Consider the following 25,313-nt stretch of genomic DNA (forward strand, 5'->3'; position numbering starts at 1 on the left):
GGTAACTAAGTTGTTACACATTCTTTTTCTTTAAAATTATTGAGCTAGATCTGAATGGTAATCAAGATTCGTATAGCTAGACTGGAAATAGTAATTATCAGGAGGTCCTACAAAGTTGTGGATCCCAAAGTCCTGATTCAGTGTTTTAGTGCCTGTGATGTAGTGGATTAGAAGGTAGTTGAAAAGAATGCTTTGTTCAATCATGTTTTAGGTTGCCTAGATCCTTGTAAATAACCAACACTTGCTGGGACTGGTACTGGAAATTTGCACAATTAACTGATCTATTTTTTAAGAACTGTACAATAATTAATCATGCATTCATGCTTGCATTTTTAGGTTTCCTTGTAGTTGTGAATATCTGGAAACTAGATGATGCAATGAGGAAACAAGGCATTATGTATGTTTTGTGTTTACTCTTCATTAAAATAGTAGTGATGGACAATTTTCCATTCCTGTGAGCTCAGGAGATAGATTCCACATACTCTTAAAATTTTTTTTATCACCATTTGAGACATTTCATCGACACTCATTATGATTTGTTGTCATGTAGAGAACCTAAGTTTATTGTTTTACACTTTTACCTTCAGTCTCTTTGCAGTTCTTTTGACTTTGTAGATATTTAAAAAAGGGTTATTTACTGTTCTTTTTTATTAAAAATGCCTTGGTTTCCATATTAGCTTTCTATTAATCAGGAGAATTCTGGAGTATGTGGTACTAAAAATTGGCACATTAAAATGTAGTAAAAGACAAGGGCGACAGAATAATTTTGATTGCATGCATGGCTTCAAATTGGAGTGGATGGAGAAGTGTACGTAACTGTCAAAGTTGCCAGTGTGAAAATCTAGTTACAATTTTAAGAAATTGGGGAAGACCAAAGGATCAGCATGGTGGAGAAACACTCCTGTTTGAAACAAGGATCGGAAGTAGGCTAAACTTTCCTACTCGCAATGGGAAGAGCCCTCCTAGCAAGGCAATCTGTTGTACGGTTAGCCGCCTTTAAAAATATTGAAACTTACATAGATCGAACAAAAAATACAAGGAAATGTATATCTTTAATGATGGGGGCGGATTTTGGCAACTGGAATCCTATCCATTAATTGCAAGCATGATATAATCTCCAGATTATCTTCTTCGACCAGCGGTTTATAAGTTCCTTCAGAGATGGCTTCGAGCATACCTTCTCGGATTGCCTGAATGATCAGTCACGTATGGTTGAGGACTATGGCGCAATTGGCGGGAGCCTCATGCGTTGTCCACGTCCTTTTTACTAACTTATACGGTCTTGATCTTAAGACTACGAAGTGGCATAAAACAGCCAAACAAGGATAGGAATGTGGATTAAGAGGTTTAGTTTCATGTAAGAAGCATATTTGAATGGGTTTGAAAAAATGAGATTTTATTATAATGTTAAGTGAAAAAATATCATAATTGGAAGACTAGGTTTTGGTTCGGGCAAGTCATTAGATTCGGAAAAAAAAAAAAACATGAAACCTAGTCAAGACTCGTTCATGTTTAAGAAATGACCAGACCAAGTCTGAGTTGGTCTGAATTTTCATTGACTCAGTTTATTTGTCAGAGTCATGTGAAACTCATCAAGTCTCTGAACTTGGGTCCAAGCATGGACAAAGCTGGACCTACTTTGAAAGCAGGCTGACCTTGACCAGGCCCCAAAGAAGAACTTCTTCTACAGTTCCAGAACTATGCTTATGGCAAACTAGGTAAAAGTTTTGCCTAAGTAAGGTATGGCTGTTTTCGGGATAGAGTTGGAAACGGTATTTGAAAAACACAGGGAACAACCCATGTTGTCTCGCCTCAGCCGTGGGTTCTGCCCTGCTTACCTTGTAAAATTTGGGAGCTTCAATGCCCCCATGCGTATTTTGTAGGGGTGGTCGGGTATGTCACTGGATCCTTATCTGTTCCATTTCCCCAAGTTCCTCTGATAGAGGGGGTGAAAATGACCATCCTACCTCTGCTGAACACATTACCCGGGTGAGGTCCACCCCCCTCTATTAGAGGAACTTGGGGAAATGTAACGGACAAGACATGAAGCAGATAGAAATACGTATGTTACTGGCAATATTGGCACTAAACCTACCCTGTTGCCGATTCAAATGACACACTAGGAGTTGAGGTACCAAGCATGGGTATCTTGTAAAATTTACAGAATTAAGTGTTTTTTTTTTTTTTTTTTTTTTTTTCACACATAGGGAACTGGTGAATGGCCATCATTGTGTTTGGATGAGACTCTGGTAGCAATGAATGGTGTTTTGGGGATCAGGATCGTACCTAAGGAGCCCAGCGCCCAAGATGCTACCAGGGGCATCCAGCGGCTGAGCTGTGTTGCACACATCTCGGCGCACGCCTAGGGATGTGTGCGGCATAGCCCAATGACTGGCAGCACCCTGGGCATGCTGGGTTCCCAGGAGACGAGCTAAATTGTTCACCATCGATGGGTGGAATAAAATTTAATTTCTCCAAATTTGACATTTGATGAGGCTGTAATATCACAGTCACTGTCAAACTAGCATTATTGAACTAAGAATAAACCCTCCAATTCATGTAGTAGAGAATCTGGTTTATTTCCCATTCTGAAATTTGCCTCGTTTTCTTGACATACAAGACTTAAAATAAGTAATAAACTAAAGGAGATAAGTTCCCTGCATGGGATGTAGGGGCCATGCCCAGATGCATTTGGGGCAAAAATGACCATCCAGCCCCATGAATGACCGCATTTTCGCCCCCAATATGCCAACATGCGTGCTCTCATTGGCTGTCATATACATATGACCCCTCGCCCCTGTGCTCTCATGCCGAGAACGGTTCTCCTAAACCAAAATATCATGCTCTATATTTAATCAATCTAACTATCAGAAAGGTTATTCCCTGCTTCTCCCAACAAATGGAAACGAATTGAGCAGTTAAAAGGAAGAAACCATGTTAATGCAACCACATTGCCTTTTTGTATTCACTACTTGACCAGACCACAGTACATCTTGTTGTTCACTATATCCGGTCGATTTGGGATTAAAACAGTAATTTTTTTTAACAAAAAGAAAATTCATACCATATTGATCAATCCATATCAGTCAAAGCCGTGGTCGTCGATCCAGGGCTGGCCCTGGTGGTTTGCAGTTTGCTACTATCTTGGGAGAACTGCATTAGGAGCTTGATCTGTGGTTCAAGTCTCCTTAGCGATACCAAGTTCATATTTACTTGCTTTCAAAAATGTGGAACCCATGTGGATACCATATCGATCCCTTGTGGGTCTTCTCTTGCCTCCTTGTGGGGCCCTGTAGAATGACAATCTCTCTGTTATTGAAGAACTATGATGAGCTAGGCCATGGTTCCAAGTATCGCTACCGTATCGGTTGATAGATCGATATTGATATGCATCAATTGTATCAGTCAAAAAGTAGAGGTTTTTTTTTTTTTTTTTTTTGAATTTTAAGCCCAATACCAGCTCGATCCTTATTGTATGTATAGGTATTATTATTGGCCGAGATTGATACTGATACTTATAACCTAGCTCTCAACCCTCATCCACTTCAAACTGGATTTAGTAAAAAAAATTGTCAATTACGAATTTAGCCTAAAAATAAAAAAAGAATAGAAAAGAAAAAAGGAAGTCTATCTCTTTCATCCTCACACGAAATCACCTCATTGTCCTTCAATACATGATACCTTTTTGTCGTACTTTATTGATGCACTTCTCTATGCCACTTGCTCATAAAAGATAATGTACAATAATTAGAAACCAATTTTGTGTCCTATTTAAGGGCAACGCACGACACCAATTGAAGCTTAAGACACAAAAAAGAAGTACAAAAAGATTTTCCACCGAAAGAGAAAAAGAAGAAAAAAGAAGTTGATCATGAAGAAGATCGAAGGTCTCAGAATAAACACCGAAGGGATAAAAAGTGCATATCTCCATTCTCCATCACTACTGCATATACCGCTTCTTCGCTTTAGAGCCTTAGGAATTGGGCCATAAAGAATATGTGGACTCCAAGATATGTTCTCGTTTCGTGAATTATTGCAAAGAGTGCTTTAACAGTTCCACAAGTGAAATAGTTCTTAGATTCCAATTCATGGCAATGGATCATCTAAAGCAAAACAATTATTTCTACTTTTAGATCTTATTATTATTATGCAAGAACCTCTTGTCTTTTCAATAAATTTTGTTGGATTGAAATGCATAAATTGTCTTAGAGTGGTATTTATCATGAGGCCAGAGATCGACACACTGTCAGTGTGGGATAGAATCTCCTATGTGAGAGCACGAGAGGGGGTTTTACACGGTTCGTATGCGGGAACCTATAGGTTAAGAATGAGAGAGTGAAAGGGTAAATACATCATGATACGAGCAATGTGGAGATCATTTTTGTTTTGTGCATAAGAAGTTGCATATTCACTTGTATGACACGTCATTGTCTGTTGAGGGGTAAGGAATGTAATTTTTATTGTAGTATAGTAAAGACTTCGGTATACTAAGTATTTGTATATATGTACGCCGGAAGTAAGAAGAGAAATAGGAGGACTTATGAGAGAGGTGGGAATGGGTGGTTTCCATAATTACCTTGTAACTAAGTAGTAGACGTGTACTTATATTTGTGATATTTATAGCCAGTTTCATCTAAAAAGAAGATAGAGTTTGGAAATCTCAAAAATTATCTCTAAATAGACGAAGTAGGCTTTCTTACCCAAGCCAAGACACAAGGCTTCGCCTGGAAAGTCAAAACATCTATTTTCTCTTCTATCTTTTTTTATCTACATTCGTATTTTGTCTCCTCCCTTTCTTGTGGACCTGTCAATTTTCTCTTATTTTTAAAAACCAAAACCAATACCAAACGCTTGTTCGTTTTGATTCAGTTCAATCAACCTGGTCTCATTTTTTAAACTCCAAACGTTATGGGTGTCCGACTGTAGTTAATTAGAAAAAAAAAAAAAAAAAAGAAGGATAAAAAAACTTTGTTCGGTATAGAATGCTTAAAACAATTAAAATTTTTTAATATACTGATATAAAATACGATCAAACATTGGTGGACAGCCATAAACACGAAAATGGACGGTACAGATTTTAAAAATTTAAAGATATGAAAAATAATAAATAAAAATAGCAATATAAATATTAATTTTGGGATTAACTCATGTCTTACTAACTAAATATTCATATTTGATATATTATTAATTTTTTTATAAATCAAAATTTAAGTTTTTAAAAAGTGTCAATCTTGAGCTTTTGTTTCATATGATTTAAGATCAATTTTAAAAACGATAAAAATAAAAAAAATAAAAAAAACTTTAAAACGCTTTTTAACTTTTAACTGACCAATGCTGGGAACTGAATAAGCTTGGGTCCACATATCTCCAAGCATATTCCACGTTCGGATTGCCATTTGTGAGTTGTGGCCTTTTGGTCCACACACACACCCTCTTTTAAATATAACCGTTGTCCCACGTGTCAACTCTAGCTAGGTGTGTGGTGACTTTTTTTTATTGACTTGGCAATATCTTATTGGTCAAGAATCAAAATAAGTCTTATCAAATGGTACCAATACCTCCGGTTGGATAATCCAAGACCCAAGAGAGTCCTAGGCTCCGTTTGGCAACACTTTGAGAGAGTGATTCTGTTGATCTCATATTCTTTGGGAGCAAATTGGGAACAGAATTGGGTTTGGTAAACGAGCTGATTTTGTGCTCTTACAAACCTAATCGGTCCAATTTTTGAGTTCGGAGTAAGAAATTAGGAACAAAAAAAAAAAAACAAGCTTCGCATGTTCCAGATCAAGTTAAAGGGATCAAAATATAACCCTCAACACTCGACACTCAACAATCCTCATCACTGAGCCCGAACTCGAAGGAACCCTCAAAGTGGAAACCCTGTAATTGACCAAATCAACTGAATCGACTTACCTTGATTGTTTAATGTACCGAGTCTGATCGAGTTAGGTCAATTCTGGCCAAATCTGATTGATTTTTGGCAGATTCAGGATGATCCTGAGATGATTCAAATCGAAATCGAATAACAATCACTAAAAACCAATCCCATATCCGATTCCAAGTTTTTAAACCTAGTCTTATTAGAGTGTGTGGACTTAGAAAAATATAAAAGCCACTCAAATGGGCTTTGCTGACAAGAGAGAGAGAGAGAGATTAACCACACCAGTGATGCATTAATCACACCATTGATACACCAAGAAACACCTCTAAGCATCTAAAATTAGGTATCCTTAGTTATTAGTTAGGTATCTTTAGTTATTACTTATTAGGTCTTGAGAAGTATTCTACTTCTCCTAATTGGCTCTAATTTATAAAATTGCAACTATTCATCCATTTATGTGTCTTGAAGATCCACTTCCTTCCAATGATTTGAACTTCAAGGAATGGGTTTGCAGAATAAACAAAAGAAATAGCCTTTTTGATCTTATCTTCTCTTATTTTATTAACTGAAGTTAGGTTTGTGACATAATCAAGCTAAAGTGAGAAGAGAAAATAGAATATTGTTCTCTGGAACCATAGTCCCCAAGATTGATATATATTATCACCAGTACTGCATTAGTCAACTTGTCTTTAAGTACTTAACCAAAAAAACAAAAAAAAAAACAAAATTGTCTTTAGGTACCCCATGTACCTTAAAAGACCTGTTACGTAATCAACTTGCATATGCAAAACCCCACTTGCAAGTTACAACAACCAAAGGTTCATATTTCACTTCTATTTGATATTTGATTCTTAATTTGTGAGATTTGAAGGTTGAATAGTACCAAGAGATATTGATTATAGATCTCCTCCATCAATGGGCAAAGACCATCCATCTTAAGGTGCTCTATGTTCCCTTCAATGGCTTGTCCTGTTTTATTCCTATAAATATTTTGACTGCTTTATGTACATATATACATCTTAAGGAGGATAACAAAACTGACTTAATTTTGATATTAGAATAAAGGGTGCACGTTTTTTGTTCGGGAGCGCCTGTGTCCAGACACATGGTGTGGGGTTTGGGTCATCTAAGGGAGGCGGGGATCATTTCGCCCACCCCTATGTGTCTCGGCGCATCTTGCACCCCTGTATTGAGAACTTTATCCTCATAATAAATAAAGTAGGATAACCCACAAAATGCCACTTGGGGGCATCATTTCGTAAATCTAAATCAGGTCAGAATTGGCCATGATTGATTCCAGTTTTGACCGATTCTTGGTCCAAAACGCTAGAAGTACAAAGTTTTCAAATCTAAGTGAAGATTCTAGGGTTTTTTTAAGATCGGTTCGGATTGGAGTGGAATCGGTAGAGATTGATCCGATCTGCAATTCCATATTTTGAATCCTTGCTTAGGGGTTTAACTAGGGGTCAAAAACTTGGAATTGTGATCTGGATTGGAATCAGTCAAGATCGGTGAGAAATCGGGCAGGATCAGAAAAACATGCCCTAATCCTAGTTTCCATGCAACGTTCAGACAAACTGTTTCGACCAATTCTAATCCGATGGATCTTAATTTTTAAAATCCTCAATCCAAATAAAAACCTTCAAGCATTAGGTGAAGATGATCCAAAAGTATATTAAGACCTGATATGAAATTATAATTTTGTAACTCCCACCATCTCAACATTGAAACTTACAGTTAATCTTTAACTTTCCTTCTATGACTGGCTTAAAAATGGTTGCTAGCTAGCACTACCAATAGTGTGGGGTGGGTACAAATTCTTAGAACCACCCCATCCACCCTTCTCACTTTCACTAGGGCCTTAGAGAATGTGAATAAAATTTCAAAAGATCACATGATAGGGTTAGTGGTAGAGGGTCAATTGTAGATAATGGATTTCTATCACTAGTGCTTTCACATTTCTAGGTTATGTTCAGAAATTGAGGGACATGGATGGTGATGGATACTTGTATAATAGCATATTAGCATGTGTGTGTCGCCCTATCATCTCACAGGGTTGCATCACTATCCTATTAGAACATGTCACATGGAATCTTGAGCATCGGAATCATCCAAAAATGCCCTTAATAAGGTAATCTTTCTCAGCATGATGGGGAGTGAAGCAATCCATTTTAACTTTTTCTCCCATGGGCATTCTGAAAAGTTAAGGAAAATTTCACCTACAATGGCCGATTTAGGGGTGTCAATCAGTTGGTTTTGGTTGAGCCTAATTGGTCCTTACTAATTTAAGACTATGCACAGTTATCGTATCATTTAGTTGATCGGATTTCATAGGCTAGGCATGTATACGTTTATATTTGATTCGTTGGTTACTGATCTGTAATCATAGACCAATTATTCGGGCTATAATGGGTCTTTAAATAGGCTAATTGGGTTACAAAATGACTAATACAGGTATAAACAATCGGTCTCAATTGGTTATCGATGTTGATTAGTCTTGGTCAAATGGCCATCATACTTTTTTTTTTTGGGTAAGTAAATGGCCATCATACTACAACCAAGAAACGTGAATGCTTGAATAATAATCGGTCTAAACCTGACATCGAACTGTTTGATTTTGGGCTTTAATCGATTGATTCCAATCGGGCTACTAATGCAGGTTTGTTTTTTACACCCCTATGTGGAATCAATCTCATTCAAATATGAAAAAAAAAGAACTTTGTTCGGTAGTGTGCGCCTTGTGCCCAACAGAAATGATCGCCCCTCGCCCCCCCCCCCCCAATACTCAAATGATATGTCGCTTGATGCGGGCCATGTGTATGCAGGAGCCACGCTCCCAGACAGACCCTTCAGGGAGTGCCCAGGGGTAGCCAAGGGTTGGCCTATGCCGCACACATCTTGGTGCATGCCTAGAAATGTGTGCAGCACAATCCAACGGCTAGGGCTCCCGGAGCTAGAATAAAAAATAATGAAAAGAAACACAAGAGGGAAAGACAACCACTTAAGTACGTGTAAACTTTCCTTTGGCTCTCCAACCAACGAACTGAACTGAAAATTTTATTAAATATTAAGAAATGGAACGACAGAAATTTGAATGAATAAAAACATTATCTCCACAATCTAATACGTTTCAAGTGTAACGGTCTCAGAGGGGCCAAGAAGAAAAAGAATCCAGATGATGTCCCAACCCCACAAAACCGTTGACCGGTACCCAGGGTTTCAAAAATCGTGTGGGGTAGGAGGGATATCCCTAGTTATAAATATTGGTATCGGTATTTGTATTGATCCGGCCGAATCAATACCGATATTTATTGCTCATATCTGAGTGTATCAAACAATTTTACTCTGAATTTTAATAAAAAAAAATTTTGTTTTTGAACCCATAAGCAATAAGAGTTGTTTCTTCGATAAAAATCGGATATGTCCGATACCGATACAGATCGACCCATATCCCCAGGATACCATATTTATAACTATTGTGGGATCATCTACTCCTATTTTTGTCCACACAACCTTTCTTTTTTCCTGTCTACGACCAAGTCACAACCCAGCAAAAGCATTTGATTCTTTTACCACTTCACAAAGCTGATTGGTTACAGTTTTTTTAACTATCCCTACACCACGAGTATCATGAGTCTTCTCTCACACATTCTCTCTCTAAGGTCCGTTTGTTTAATGGAAGAAAACAAGGCGTGAGATAGTAAAATGTGTGGGCTTCATGTGTGATGGAGTAAACTAACAAAAAAACAAAAACAAAAGGAAAGATGAAAAATGTGAAATTATGGGACCCAAAATTTTAAAATTCAAGATTGGATCAATTAGATTGGCCAATGCCAATCAAGATTCTAGCCGATCTGATCAGATGATCGCATTCTAAAATCTAAGGTTAGGGCAAATTTGCGCCAATTCTGATCGATTATTCATCGATTCAATCAAAATCCGATTTTGGATTTCAAACCCTACTCTGTTTTCCGTCATATTTTATTATAGAAAAAGTTTTCTTCCACCCATAGAGGATGATCATCCATCAACCTAGGATTCACAAGCCCCAATAGGATTCAAGTATCTTTCCAAAATACCTTCCCAATGCCCTATCATGCCCTGCGGTGAACATGATTATAGGTGGAGGAAAACTCAATTCCTATTGTTTTTTTAACATCGTTTTATTTTAATTTAGAATGAGCATAAATTACAATAGAAGAAACATAGATGCTTTAGAAAAGGGATACAGCATTGTTGGGAAAGTTTTAATCACGATAGTAACACTAGTATTGGTCGCCATCGATACTGATACCATTATGGGTCAATCGTATTAGTTCATTGAAGTAATGTGCTTCTTTCTTTATCACCACCAATATCGATACTGATGTTAGGATTTTAGGTTTAAGCACAAGTTAAGATTGCTTAAAGTAATACATAATGCATATCAAGTTTTGGAATAAACAGGTTACTGCCTCCCGCTAGTATTTATAGGAAAGACTAGGATTTTAAGGTTAGATGGGTTCTACCTAGTGAAGTTTACCTCAACCTCATTCCTTATTCAAGTAAACTTATATTAGAACATATAAAAAAATATAAATATATCCAACAATTGATACGGCGGATACCAATACTTATATCCATGATTGTAGGTTGGGCTGGAGAATGTGAATGATCCATATATCTGGGGGTTCATGTCTCACGTGCCTTTGCATCATGTATTGTATGTAACCAGAGGATGGTCCCACATGACTCTCTCATCTCCAATGCATAATACTTTGGGGTGGGGCATTGGGGCTAGCATTCCTCACGGCTTCTCATGTCATTTTCCTTGTAACCTTATCCATTTGGACTCGAAAAACGCTATACCACCCTCACTTATTCACTCCGGATCAGCAGTTTAGCGTGATCCCTATTTCAATTTTTTTTTTTTTTTCTTTCTAAGAAGCTGTTAATAACCCACGTGGGATAAAAAACAATAGCACGTGGAGAGGAAGCGAAAGCTGCAAAACTCGTGAGGTCAACAGTCAAGTCAGTTGAAAAGTTTCGCACTGGCACTTTCGGTTACTTTAACAACATTTAAAATGTCAAAAACCGCTTGCCCTATAAGTTGGTGGCTTGTCAGTTGAGTGTATGTTTTGAAGAGGTCGGATGAATTCTCTAAAATCGAGTGAGAGATACTTATTTGAAGATCGGAATCAGCGAGGCTGATCCTAATTCTAACCGATCCAACACAGAAACTAAGGTTAAGCCGTTAACATAGTTTGTACCAATTTTGAATCGATTCCAAACCTATTTCGACTTGAATCAGAATTGATCAGGATCGATCCAATTACCATAGGATTTAAAAGCCAAAATTGAAATCTAGATTGATCCTAACTGATTCCAATCCAATTGACCAAAATCATCTTTGAAGACCCCAAAAGCGGCCTATAGATGATAGGGACTACTAATTCAATTGGAACCAGTCTGATCTAAATCAACTGGAATCGAGATAAGCCCAGATCAATTGATTCATTCTGATTTTTATATCACTGTGCACCTAATTTGAGGTATCGGTATCAGATTGCTCCATATAAGCGATTTGTATTGGTATTACAAGCCACCAATCCCAATACTGTGTTAATACCATATCAGTGAAACACAATGGACCAGGGTCAATAAGTCAAAAAAACAAAAAAAAAATCAATTTTTTATGAAAACCAAGGATAAACTTATTCAATACGGATTGATACGTGTCGATATTTATCAATATCGTATTGGTTTTGAAGGTGATCGATACCTGATCCAATACCATGCACTTAAACCATGACTGAGTTACCGATTCCGATATGAGAGAGAGAGAGAGAGAGAGAGAGCACTTGAGCCTCCCAGTCTAGTCAATGAGTTGTGGTTCCGGGTAAAAGAGAAATGCCTTCATCCTCCCACAGGGGGTCCCTACATAATTGGGGGTTGCATTGGAGAGATGCGGATATTTTAGTGTTCGTATTTGCTTACATCATAGTTGATGGATTATCTCTGGTCTTCTACTTTTGTTAGATTCCAAAAAGATATACAAAGGCATATGCACCCATTACTTTCAAAAAGAAAATAATGTCACTTTTTTCTTTCAATCTTAATTTGTCCCACACGCAGGTCGTATCTCTGAGTCGTTAAGTCTTCACACTCAATTACTGGGCCCGCAGGAGATCAAAACTCTAAACAAGAAGTGATCATCACTTCATCTGTACATTTATTAGGTCTCTCCTCTTTAAGACTCTAAAAGAATGGACGCAAGCAGTGGCGTAATGGAGCAGTAATGGTGGTGGCGGCTGGGAGGGCTGTTTGGTTCTTTGGATCTTGTTTAGTACGTGGTGGTGTGGCAAACGAGATGTTCTATTTCTGCCTGTTTCTACTGTGGTGCATCCCCACACACAAGTAAAGCAAAAAATACTGCCTTAACCCGTGCTCGGACAAGGGTGGAGTTGTTGTCCTTTGACCTATAAAGTCTTCATTCAAGAATCAGGACTCAGGACTCAGTCGGCCTCTTATGAGGATAAGCCTGCCTTAGTTAAAGACTTAAGCCGGCCAACCCGTGATGTGCACTCGATCATGTGATATCATATCTCTGCTCCATTTCTCCGTCCTCACATCTAATCTCGCGAACGCCACTGATGGAAAGTGAGCGTCCATGGTGGTGACTCTTCCCAAAAGAAAATTTGTTTGATTTTTGACTGAGAAAGAGAGATGTATAGATACACTATTGACCAAAATATCGATGGTTATTTAAATGGAGGATTAATTTATCCTCTTCTTTGTTTGAAAAATAAGAATCGGATCGGTTGAACCACCCGATTCTGATTCGTTTTTATTTGATTTGTGCATAATCGACCATTTAAAGCAAGACCCGGTGGGTGTCATTCTTGTCCATCCGTTCTCACCATCACTATCTTCTTTTCAAAATCATAATTGGATCGGCAGATTTGATTTAGATTGGTGATCGATCTTCAAGGCAAAGTTCTTTTTCCCTTTAATCCTAAAAAGGAGAAAAATTGCCACCTTTTGTGGGAGGAGAGAAATCAACAGGAGGAGGCCTCTCTCTCTCTCTCTCTCTCTCTCTCATTAATTATTTACTTCAATCTATCTTTCAAGAAATGAAGCTAATTATTTTAAAAATACGTAGAGACTATGAGTTAATGGTGTAGATTGATCCAATTTTTAATAATTGGTCCGATTTTTCGGAGTTAAAGGATCATAGGAATTGACAAGTTTATATAATCAATCTCAAATCTGAGATCTAGATTCGTTAATAATGAGTAGGCGGCTTAGATCCAAAACCGTTAATAATGAGCAGGCGGCTGAGATCCAGAATCGTTAATATTGAGCAAGCAGCTGAGATACATAATCGTTAATAATGAGCAGGCGACTAAGATCCAAAACCATTAATAATGAGCAGGCAGCTGAGATCTAGAACCGTTAAGAATGAGCTAAGATCCAAAATCATTAATAATGAGCAGACAACTGAAATCCAAAACCGTTAATAATGATCGAGCATGCAGTTGAGTTTCAGCACCTTTAATAATGAGCAGGCGGCTAAGATCCAGAACTATTAATAATGAGCAGGCGGCTGAGATCCAGAACCGTTAATAATGAGTAAGCGGTTGAGATCCAGAATCGTTAGTACTGAGCAAGCAGTTGAGATACATAATCGTTAATAATGAGCAGGCGACTGAGATCCAAAACCGTTAATAATGAGTAGGCGGCAAAGAACCATAACTGTTAATGAGCAGGCAGTTGAGAAACAAAACTGTTAATAATGAACAGGCGGCTAAGATCCAGAACTATTAATAATGAGCAGGCGGCTGAGATCCAGAACCATTAATAATGAGTAAGCGGTTGAGATCCAGAATCGTTAGTACTGAGCAAGCAGTTGAGATACATAATCGTTAATAATGAGCAGGCGACTGAGATCCAAAACCGTTAATAATGAGTAGGCGGCTAAGAACCATAACTGTTAATGAGCAGGCAGTTGAGAAACAAAACTGTTAATAATGAACAGCTAGCTGAGATGCTAAACCGTTAATAATGAGTAGGCAACTGAGATACAAACCCGTTAATAATGAGTAGGTGGTTGAGATCCAGATTCGTAAAAAATGAACATATAGTTGAAATCCAAAATCGTTAATAATGAACAGGCAACTGAAATACAAACCCGTTAATAATGATTGAGCAAGCAGCTGAAATCCAAAATCGTTAATAATGAGCAGGCGGCTAAGATCCATAATCGTCAATAATGAGCAAGTAGCTAAAATCCAAAACCATTAATAATTTATAATCTAAGAATGTGAAAACGACCTAAAATGCATTCCAAGAATGCATATCAAACACTGGTCGAATAAAATATGATATGATTAAATTCAAGTTTTGACAGTCCTGATTCTAGCCGGTTCCAAATTAATCTTTGGATTCTAAAACCGTTGGGAGAACCATCACAGAACCGATCGGTCCCGTTTAATAATTGGTTCCAAAACCATGTATTTAGATACAAAAACGAAGCAATAACTTAACGGGGTCACAGTGTCACACGGTAGGACCCACCGATTGCAGGTTGACAGCATCGAAGCATCTCCTCGTACCTATCCTTCATCGAATTAGGGCCTAATGGTCCCATTGCTTTTATTTTAGGGTAACGGTCGTCCAATATTGGACTAGACGCGTAAAAAACGTGTCAGTAATAAATTACCATAGATGAGGATATTCTAGTAATAATTGACACGATTAGATGAGGAAAGAGATATGATTGTGATTTATGAAAGCTAAAAAGGAAGGAACGCATGATATTTGTTGTCTGGCGGTGAAGTATCTACTCCACCAGAGTCTAGAGAGTCTCCTCTTTCGGGCTCAGTTAACACCGGACTTGGATCCACTCACAAAAATGACTAAATAAGAAACTATTTTTTCGGAGAAAGATAAGGTTACCTTTTCCTTCCCTTGACACGTTGAAATGTTGGTTTACCCAACAAAAAAAAAAGAAAAGACACGTTGAAATGTTGAATACAGGATTACCCGGTGCATGTATCGGACCTTCTCTTTATAATCCAGATCATACCCGAGATCCATATCCATGATCCACGAACCCGCTTTATCTTCCCGCCTCCCGCCAGGAAGTGAGGAACAACTCACAATCCTCACAACTGTTTCTTTTCGAGAAAAGAGCCAATGCTAACTGATTCCTATGTGGCAAAATCTAGTCCGTTGGTTTTCAGGAGACGTCGGTCGACGAAACTTCTTCCTTGTTTCCTTCCCCCATAATTTCCGTTTATTCAAAATTAAATAATTAATTTTTCATTTTTTCCCTTCGAGATTAGATTAAAAAGAACCCACCATGCACAGCCACGCGGCATCTCGACGCTGATAGTGATTACCCCTTTATTTGCTTTTCTTGACCAGAGGAAAAAACGGTCCTCCAGGCTCTCCATTACTCCCAAAAACTCTTCTATTTACCAATTTTAGACTTAATTGATAAGAAGAAAATATCAAATGATATTACAAAAGGACGAGAAATTGAAAAGATATTTAGTTTTCTTGCCTATATAAACACCCTTCACCTCCCATGCAATTCTCGCTCATTTTTTCCGACTTCATCTGTCTTCTGAGATTAACATCTCTTCTTCCATATCTCCGTTAGGTTTCCGATATAATTTCCTTGTTTTCAGCCGTTTCTCCTTCTGCAATTTTGTTCCTTTCTTGCCAGTTTTATTTGTTTTTCCTGTTCTTCATTCTCTGAGAAGGCGTCCTTTTGGTTCTGTTATTATAAATCTCTGGTTTTTGGGTTTTAGAATCTCTTTCTTCGCCGAGAAATTTTGCTTTTTTTAATTTGTTCTTCTGAGAGTTAGGTGTGGGGATCACTGAGTTACGTAAAGGCGATCTAGGGTTTCACTCCTGTTTCTCAGTTCTTTACTGCTTCTTTTGGGGGGGTAGCCGGGGCTCCGGCCTCGGCGTTTTTTAACGCCCCCTATTGCACAAACAAAAGATTTTCAACCGTTAAAATTCTTTTTTTTCACTAACCCACACACAGATCGGGGAAGAGATGCCGGCCTTGACCTGCCTAGATGCTGCAATTCTTCCTGGTTACGCTCTAGCCGGGGATGGCTCTCTTCCCGTGCCGGAAATATTTTCCGGTGCACCTTCGGCGACAAACACCACCTCTTCCCTTCATTGGTCTCCATCCCTCTCTGCCTCTCTCTACAGGATTGATCGCTGGGGTCCCCCTTACTTCTCTGTCAACTCCTCCGGCAACATTACCGTCCGTCCTTACGGTGCCGATACTCTTCCTCACCAGGAAATTGATCTCATGAAGGTTGTGAAGAAGGTTTCCGAACCGAAATCCGCTGGCGGATTAGGTTTGCAGTTCCCTCTTATTGTACGTTTTCCAGATGTCCTCAAAAACCGTCTCGAATCTCTGCAGTCGGCGTTCGATTATGCGATCCAATCTCAAGGTTACGAATCGCATTACCAGGGTGTTTATCCAGTTAAATGCAACCAAGACAGGTTTGTCGTTGAAGACATTGTTGAATTTGGGTCGTCATTCCGTTTCGGCCTCGAAGCTGGATCCAAACCTGAGCTTCTCCTCGCGATGAGCTGTCTGTGCAAGGGAAGCCCTGAGGCTTTCCTCGTCTGCAATGGCTTCAAAGACGCCGAGTATATTTCTCTTGCGCTGATTGCAAGGAAGCTTGATCTTCATACGGTGATCGTTATTGAGCAAGAAGAGGAAGTTGATTTGGTGATAGACCTCAGCCGAAAGCTGCTAGTCCGCCCTGTCATCGGTGTGCGAGCGAAACTTCGCACTAAGCATTCTGGCCATTTTGGAGGAACATCTGGAGAGAAAGGAAAGTTTGGTTTGACGACTATGCAGATCTTGCGAGTAGTGAAGAAGCTTGAACAAGCAGGCATGCTCGATTGTCTGCAACTCCTGCATTTTCACATTGGATCGCAGATCCCATCGACGACCCTGCTAGCCGATGGGGTTCGTGAGTCCGCGCAGATTTACTGCGAGCTTGTCCGTCTGGGTGCTGGCATGCGAGTCATTGACATTGGTGGCGGCCTGGGCATCGATTACGATGGATCGCGTTCGACCGAATCAGACCTATCGGTTGGTTACGGACTTGAAGAGTATGCCGCCGCTGTAGTTCAAGCAGTTCGTCATGCTTGTGACCAGAAATTTGTGAAGCACCCAGTGATTTGTAGCGAGAGCGGGCGGGCAATTGTGTCTCACCACTCCGTTCTGATCTTTGAAGCAATGTCTGCTACTGCGGTGAATAAGCAGCCGATGTCGTCGTTAGGTCTCAATCTTCAGTATTTAGTCGACGAATTTTCAGAGGAAGCTCGAGCAGATTACAGGAACCTGACCGCAGCAGCAGTGCGCGGCGAGTCGGAAACTTGTTTGCTGTACACTGATATGCTCAAGCAAAGGTGCATCCAGCAATTCAAGGAAGGCTTATTGGATCTTGAACACCTTGCGGCTGTGGACAGTCTCTGCGATTTATTTTCCAAGGCGTTAGGAGTATCAGATCCAGTCCGCAGGTATAATGTGAATCTCTCTCTGTTTACTTCCATCCCTGACTTCTGGGCAATTGGGCAGATATTCCCAATAATTCCGATCCATCGCCTAGATCAAAGGCCAGGGGTGAGGGGGATACTATCGGATTTGACGTGCGACAGCGACGGGAAGGTTGACAAGTTTATCGGCGGGGAGTCGAGCTTGCCCCTGCATGAGTTGGATGGGGAAGGTGGTCTTGATGGAGGATATTACTTGGGGATGTTCTTGGGCGGGGCTTACGAGGAAGCGCTCGGTGGGTTGCACAACCTTTTTGGCGGCCCGAACGTGGTTCGTGTGTCGCATAGTGACGGACCACACAGCTTCGCATTGACGCGAGTAGTGCCGGGGCCGTCTTGTGGGGATGTGCTACGGGCGATGCAGCACGAGCCGGAGCTCATGTTCGAGGTACTCAAGCACCGTGTAGAGGAGTGCGGACACGAGGACGAAATGGCCCGTGCCGCTCTGGCGAGCGGCCTTGCCCGCTCCTTCCACAGCATGCCATATCTCACACCAGCAGCTACTTGTGCTATGGCAAACAATAATGCTTATTATTACTGTGGAGAAGCTGAGAATAGTGTCAATGAAGACACCAGGGCTGCTGTTGGCGATGATGACCAGTGGACCTATTGTTGTGCTTGAGTTTAGAAGGCTTCATCACCATCTATGAATGGTTTATCTGTCAATGGAGGTCGTCTGTGTTTTTTTTGTTTCTTTTTCTTCCCTTCTCCTTATGATTTTCGTTTCCTTTTGGTGATGGAGATGTATGGAGAAGCAGGACTAGTCTGTCTCTTTTTTTTATATTTTCTTCCCTGTAGCTGGTAGTGACTAGGGAGAGGGGACGGGAAACCGAACCAGTTTCTGTAAATTCGGAATCTAATCCCCTTTTTTAATTTTCAAATTAATAATTTGATCTTTACCCTTTTTTCTCAGATCTTCCAGAGTTCCAGTGCACCTTGGCTTCGTTTGAGTTCCTCTAATCCCTCTCCTCTGTGTGGGTGAATCCCCCTCCTCTGTTTGGGTTTGAATTTATTATTATTTTAAATGAAGCCGGAAGTCATCCCTACAACTGCTGTAAGGTTTTTTCCATAAGAGAAGACAAAGATTGTGATAACATATTTTAATTTTAGGAGATAAATAATGAAGATTCTTGGACCACTAAAAAGGCAACCAAAGAATCCAACACATAGCAATAGGAGAATCTATGAATTCAGTGGCAGGAGCGTTGGCCAAAATTGTAGACCAATCTAGTGTCATTTGAAAAATTATTTTAATAAAATTCGTTCAAAATAAAAAGAGAGAAAATCTCATATAAGGTCCATATAGTTGAAGATTGCATGATGTGGCTTTGGTGCATGGTTAATTGAAATTTTCTTTTGTTTTTTTTTTAATGAAAGTTTCGTGGTTGTGATTTGTGAGTTGTATCTAGGGATGTAAATGAATAGCCTAAATCCGTTTTCGAATTTATGTCCGTATCCGTTTAATATTATCCGAATCCGTTCGAAAGCTAAACGGATACGGATACGGATAGGCTATAGTTATTCGAAAAGCTATATTTACATGTAAACGGATAAAATATCCGATCCGTATCCGTATCCGTTTAGCACTATCCGAATCCGTCCGAAAGCTAATCGGATGTGGATGCGGATATAGCACTATCCGAGCTGAATCCGGTCCGTTTACATCCCTAGTTGTATCTATGATTTTGCCCTCAGTTTTAATTTAAAAAAATCATTTTTGGATAGATTTGTTCTTAATAATATGTGATATATATGTGTGCGCTTACTTGAAAAATGATCAGGTTGGACTTGCTCAATCTTGGTATTATTAATTCATTGCACTTTTAATGCAACATAGAACGTAAATATCAAAGGTTTTCAATCTTGGCATTGAATATTGGATCAAAACATGCGAATCCCGACATATCCTAATACTTGCTAATATTAGATAGAATTGCCCGATAGTTATTAGTATTGATATTGAAATTTATGACCATAATTGTATCATATACGTGTTTCCTTGAAAAATAATTGTGATGGCTTGCTCAATCTTTGTATTATTAATTCATTACACTTTTAATGTAAATAGAACCTGAATACCAAAGGTTTTCAATCATAGTATTGAAGATTGGATCAAACTTTGCAATCTTGACGTGTCTAAATACTTGCTAATATTAGATAGATTTGCTCTTAATAAGAACCAATCTTTCAATACCGGATCGGGTAGTTATTGGTATTGATATTGATATTTATGACAATAGTTGTTATACATGCTTACTTGAAAAAGGCGGAAGGGGTCACCGATCTCTTTCTTTCCTCAATCGTTCTGATCAGGACAAGTGAGTTGGTTCGTTTCGTCCTCCTATCTACGCAATTTTCATGTCAATCCTAACATATCCAAATACTTGCTAATATTGATATCAAACAGTTTTAGTATTTGTACTAATATTTATGACCTTTGGTTGTATCATATACGTGCTTGCTTGAAAAAGGCGAAAGGGGTCATTGATCTCTTTCTTTCCTAAATCGTTCCAATCAAGACAAGTGGGTTCATGCCTTTCGTCCTCTTATCTACGCAATTCTTATGTCAATCCTGACATATCCAAATACTTGTTAATATTGTTATCGACACTAATATTTATGACCATGGTTTTATCATATACATTCTGGCTTGAAAAAGGTGAAAGAGGCCACCGTTCTCTTTCTTTGCTAAATAGTTTCGATCAGGATAAGTGGGTTGGTTCATTTCGTCCTCATAGCTATGCAATGCTCATGCCAATCCTGACATATTCAAATACTTACTAATATTGGTATCAGATAGTTATTTTTCAGCCTTCCCTTTCTTGGTCTCCCCCTTAAGAGCCTTTTGTAAAGGTTAATTGCGATGCAGCTTGGGTTGGTAAGTCTGGTAAAGGAGGTCTTGGGATCATCATTAGGGACCATCGTGGAAGACTTCTACAGGCTTTTTCTTCGAGCTTTGAGTGTATCTCTAGTATTTGCGCAGAAGCTTTAGCCATCAGAGCAGGTCTTCTCCAAGTGGCTAAGCATAATTTCTCCTTTATAGTGGTGGAATCGGACTGTTCTAGACTCATTAACCAGATCAATTCCAGGTGTTTTGATGTGGAGATCAACAATGTGGGCTTTGACATTCTTCAGCTTCAAGCTTCCTTTGTGTCTTGTTTGTTTTGTTTCATTCCAAAGTTGTCTAATGTCGTTGCAGACTCCTTGGCCCGGTCGGCCCTTTTGGATGAGTCCCCGATTGATTGGCCAGTTACCTCTCAGTGGCTTCTTAATCTCTGTGATAAAGATGTCACTGCTTGTAAGGGCTTTGTTTGTCAATGAAGTTTTTTTCTACCAAAAAAAAAAAGATAGTTATTGGAATCAATATTTATGACAATGGTTGTATCATATACGTGTTTGCTTGCAAAAGACGAAAGTGGTCACCATTCACTTTCTTTCCTCAATCGTTTTGATCAAGACAAGTGGGTTGGTTCGTTTCGTCCTCCCATCTACACAATTTTTATGTTAATCCTAACATATTCAACTACTTGCTAATATTGGTATCAGACATTTATTGGGACCAATGCTGATATTTATGATCAGGGTTGTATCATATATTTATTTGCTTGAGAAAGGCGAAAGGGGCCACCATTCTCTTTCTTTCCTCAATCGTTACAATCAAGACAAGTGGATTGGTTCGTTTCGTTATGCTATTTATACAATTCTCATATCAATCCCGACATATCCAAATACTTGCTAATATTGGTATCACACAGTTATTGGTATCGATACTGATATTTATGACCATGATGTATCATATATGTGCTTGCTTGAGAAAGGCGAAAGGGGCCACCATTCTCTTTCTTTCTTCAATCGTTCCGATCAGGACAAGTGGGTCGGTTAGTTTTGTCCTCCTATCTACACAATTCTCATGTCAATCCCGACATATCCAAATACTTGCTAATATTAGATAGATTTGCTTTTAATAAGAACCATTCCATCAATATCGGATCAGATAGTTATTGGTATTGATACTAATATTTATGACCATGGTTGTATCATTACATGCTTGCATGAAAAATGATCAAGTTGCCCAACTTTTGTATTATTAATTCATTACACTTTTAATGTAACATAGAACCTAAATACCAAATGTTTTTTATATGCATAAAACCGACCTTCCTATGAGTGGTTGACATGTGACCAGGTCAGATAGGTGGAGTACAGTTGCCATCATGATACCTGGTACTTCGGCTTCCTCATCGACATAAAGGGAAGGGCCCTCCTCTGCTGCCCCTACCCTTCCTAGAGGGCATATTACAAGGTGAAGAAATCGATTAATCATTAATCATCAACTACCCTCATTTATTCACTTTAATTGCTCGTTCTATATTCAACTCAGAGTACTGACTTAAGCATCATAGAATCCTCTCGGAGTCCGCTCTGACCTTCTTTGTTTTTCTACTCTTCGGTCTAACCTAAGTGTGATAGTTCGGATTCTAGCAACAATAATTTTCAATCTTGGAATTGAAGATTGGATCAAACCATGTCAATCCTTGAAATATCCAAATACTTGCTAATATTAGATAGATTTGCTCTTAATAAGAACTGTTCCATCAATATCGGATCAGACAGTTATTAATATTGATATTGATACTTATGATCATGGTTGTATCATATACGTGGTTGCTCGAAAAATGATCAGGTTGGGCTTGCTCAATCTTCGTATTATTAATTCATTACAGTTTTAATGCAACATATAACATAAATACCAAATGTTTTTTATATGCATAAAACCGACTTGCTATGGGTAGATGGAGTATAGCTGCCATCATGATACATGGTACCTCGACTTTCTCACCGTCATAAGGGAAGGGCCTTCCTCTGACACCACTACCCTTCCTATATATAGGAGGGCACAGTATGAGGTAAAGAAATTGATTAATCATTAATCACCAATTACCCTCATTTACTCACCTTAACTGATTGTTCAGTTCCTAGTTCATATTACTTTTGCTCAGAATATTGACTTAAGCATCGGAGAATCCTCCATGGAGTCTGCTTCGACCTTCTCTGTTGCTCGATTTTTTGGTCTCTGGTGTGCAGGTCTCCCCTTGGTGTGATTGTTCAGATTCTAGCGGCAACAATTTTCAATCTTGGTTTTGAAGATTGGATCAAACCATGCCAATCCTGACATATCCAAATACTTGTTAATATTATATAGATTTGCTCTTAATAAGAACCATTCCATCAATACCGGATCAGATAGTTATTAGTATCAATATGGATATTTATCATCATGTTTGTATCATAATATACGTGATGGCTTGAAAAATGATCATGTTTGGCTTGCTCAATCTTGGCATTATTAATTCATTACACTTTTAATGCAACATAGAACCTAAATACCAAATACGTGCTAATATTATATAGATTTACCCTTAATAAGTTCCATCAATGCTAGATTAGACAATTATTAGTATCGATACTGATTATGACCACAATTGTATCATATGCGTGCTTGCTTGAAAAATGATCAAGTTGGACTTGCTCAATCTCGGCACTATTAATTCATTACACTTTTAATGCAACATATTAAAGGTTTTCAATCATGGTATTGAAGATTGGATCAAAGCATGTCAATCCTGATATGTCCAAATACTTGCTAATATTAGATAAATTTGTTCTTATTATGAACTGTTCCATCAAATACCAGATCTGACAGTTATTAACATCGATATTAATATTTATGACCATGGTTGTATCATATACATTCTTGCTTGAAAAATGATTAGGTTGGGCTTGCTCAATATTGGTATTATTAATTCATTATACTTTTAATGCAACATAGAACCTAAGTACCAAAGGTTTTCGATTTTGAAGATTGGATCAAATCATGACAATCCTGAAATATCCAAATAGTTGTGATAGAATATCAATGGTATAAATTTAATTTGTGCTAACATATTCCAATTTGCTTATCAAGAAAGTTTTGTCTACCTTATGCACTAATTTTGTACCACATGAAAGTGTGATGTAGTGAATCTAACTCTTGGACATTAGTGTTGGAAAACACATTCCTCCATAAACTAATTTTGATGATAACAAACATTAAGATTAATACTAATATTCCAATCTTTAAGCAAGCTTCATAGTCAGACGTTGGAAGCATCAAGCATCCAGGAAAGACTTGATCAACGGAGCTCACAACAGAAGAGTTAAGGAAAAGAAGAAATTTGAAGATTGAGGAACATCTTCTAAAGGAAGCCAAGAATTAACAAGACAAAGACTCTCCAAGAAGATTCAAGTGCATTAGAACACATTTCATTACATGTGCATATCACATTACACACACATTGCATTCACATGTAAGAGACCCTAGGAGGAACTCATTTCCATGCCCTAGACTCAAGAAACATGGCCATTAAAGTGTTAGACAAAAACCTATGAAGTCCCCAAGCAATTTGGACCAAAAATCCCCTTGACGAGACAATCAAAAATAGGATAGCGTACGTCGGTCGACCTACGGGACTCTGTCGGTCGACCTACGAATATAAAAAATACGACTGTTTCAGTAGCCTGGCCGGTTTGCAACCGACAGATCTATCGGTCGGCCAGACACTTGTAGGTCGATCCATGGTCGACCAACAATCGACCCTCTGACCCCAAACTTGGGCTTAACGGCTAGTTTTCAACGGCTAGTTTTTTGATGGTCGACCAGACAACTTTTATAGGTCGACCGACCAGTCTAAAAAATATGACAGTTTTATATCCGTTGGAGAACAAACAAACTCCAACTTTTGGCTTTATAAAACACATCTAAACAAGGAACAACATACATCTTTTGATATAAAAAGTGCATAGTACATTTGAGAAAGTACAAAAGTGAGAATTTGTCATTGAGCTAAATTATTCAATTCAAGCTCTTCAAAGAGATATTACCAAGCTCTTAACTCTCCACTCTCTCCAACTCATGCCATCAAGGAGAGTCATCTAGGAGACTCAAGGTGCATCACTCTCATTCATATCATTGAGCACCATCACTCAAAGGGTAAAAGTGTCACTACTCTTTGATAGGTATTTATACCAAACTTCTATTGTATTTACTTGTTTATACTTTTGATTTGATAAAGCATTGTTGTATTAATCTAGACTGTACTTAGATTAGTACAAGGACCCTCTCATCCTTAAGAGATTGAAAGGATACTCTTGTCCTGGAACTAAGATTGTAAGGATCCTCTTATCCTGTTAAAAAGAGTTGTAAATGTGTCATTTTCCCACCTATTGTATTGAAAGGGAAATACTAGTGGAATTCTCTCAAGGTTGAGAGGAGTGGATGTAGGCTAAGTTAGCCGAACCACTATAAATCTTGTGCCTCATTTACTTCTGCTTTTTTATATTTAATATAAGTGTGCAACCAATCGAAAAAGAGGCAAAATCCACTAGTGGTAATCTATTCACCCCCCTCTAGGTTACCCAACAATTGGTATCAGAGCGGGAGCTCAAAACTAAGACCATATTGTCTTTATATTGTGCTAAAAACGATCCATGACATCATCATCATCTACACACCAAATTGAGGGGCTCAACACTTCTAGGCCACCATACTTTGATGGTGAAGGATTTGCCTCTTTGGAAGTGTAGGTTCAAAAATTATGTGTGCTCATGATATTGATGTATGGATGTGATTGAGGAAGGTCCCTTCCAAATCACAAAAGAAGTTGGAGGAAGAATTGTACCAGGAGAAATCCGAATGGACACCATCGGATAAAACACACATACAATAAAACTACAAAGCTATTGCATTCCTACAATGTGCTCTTAGTGAAAAAGAATTCAATAGAACTAGTATGTGTAACACGACTAAGGAGATGTTTGA

At 38.6% G+C, this 25,313-nt stretch overlaps 1 protein-coding gene across 1 annotated transcript; it reads left to right on the plus strand.

The window, feature by feature from the left end:
* The first annotated feature begins 15,704 nt into the window (after positions 1–15,704).
* LOC122648152 (arginine decarboxylase-like) lies at positions 15,705–18,336 on the plus strand. Its single transcript, XM_043841403.1, has one exon. The coding sequence runs from the start codon at positions 15,930–15,932 to the stop codon at positions 18,075–18,077; it is 2,148 nt and encodes a 715-aa protein (XP_043697338.1). The 5' UTR covers positions 15,705–15,929; the 3' UTR covers positions 18,078–18,336.
* Positions 18,337–25,313: the final 6,977 nt, after the last annotated feature.

This window comes from Telopea speciosissima, unplaced genomic scaffold (assembly GCF_018873765.1).
Source record: "Telopea speciosissima isolate NSW1024214 ecotype Mountain lineage unplaced genomic scaffold, Tspe_v1 Tspe_v1.0517, whole genome shotgun sequence".
Classification (NCBI taxonomy): Eukaryota; Viridiplantae; Streptophyta; class Magnoliopsida; order Proteales; family Proteaceae; genus Telopea; species Telopea speciosissima.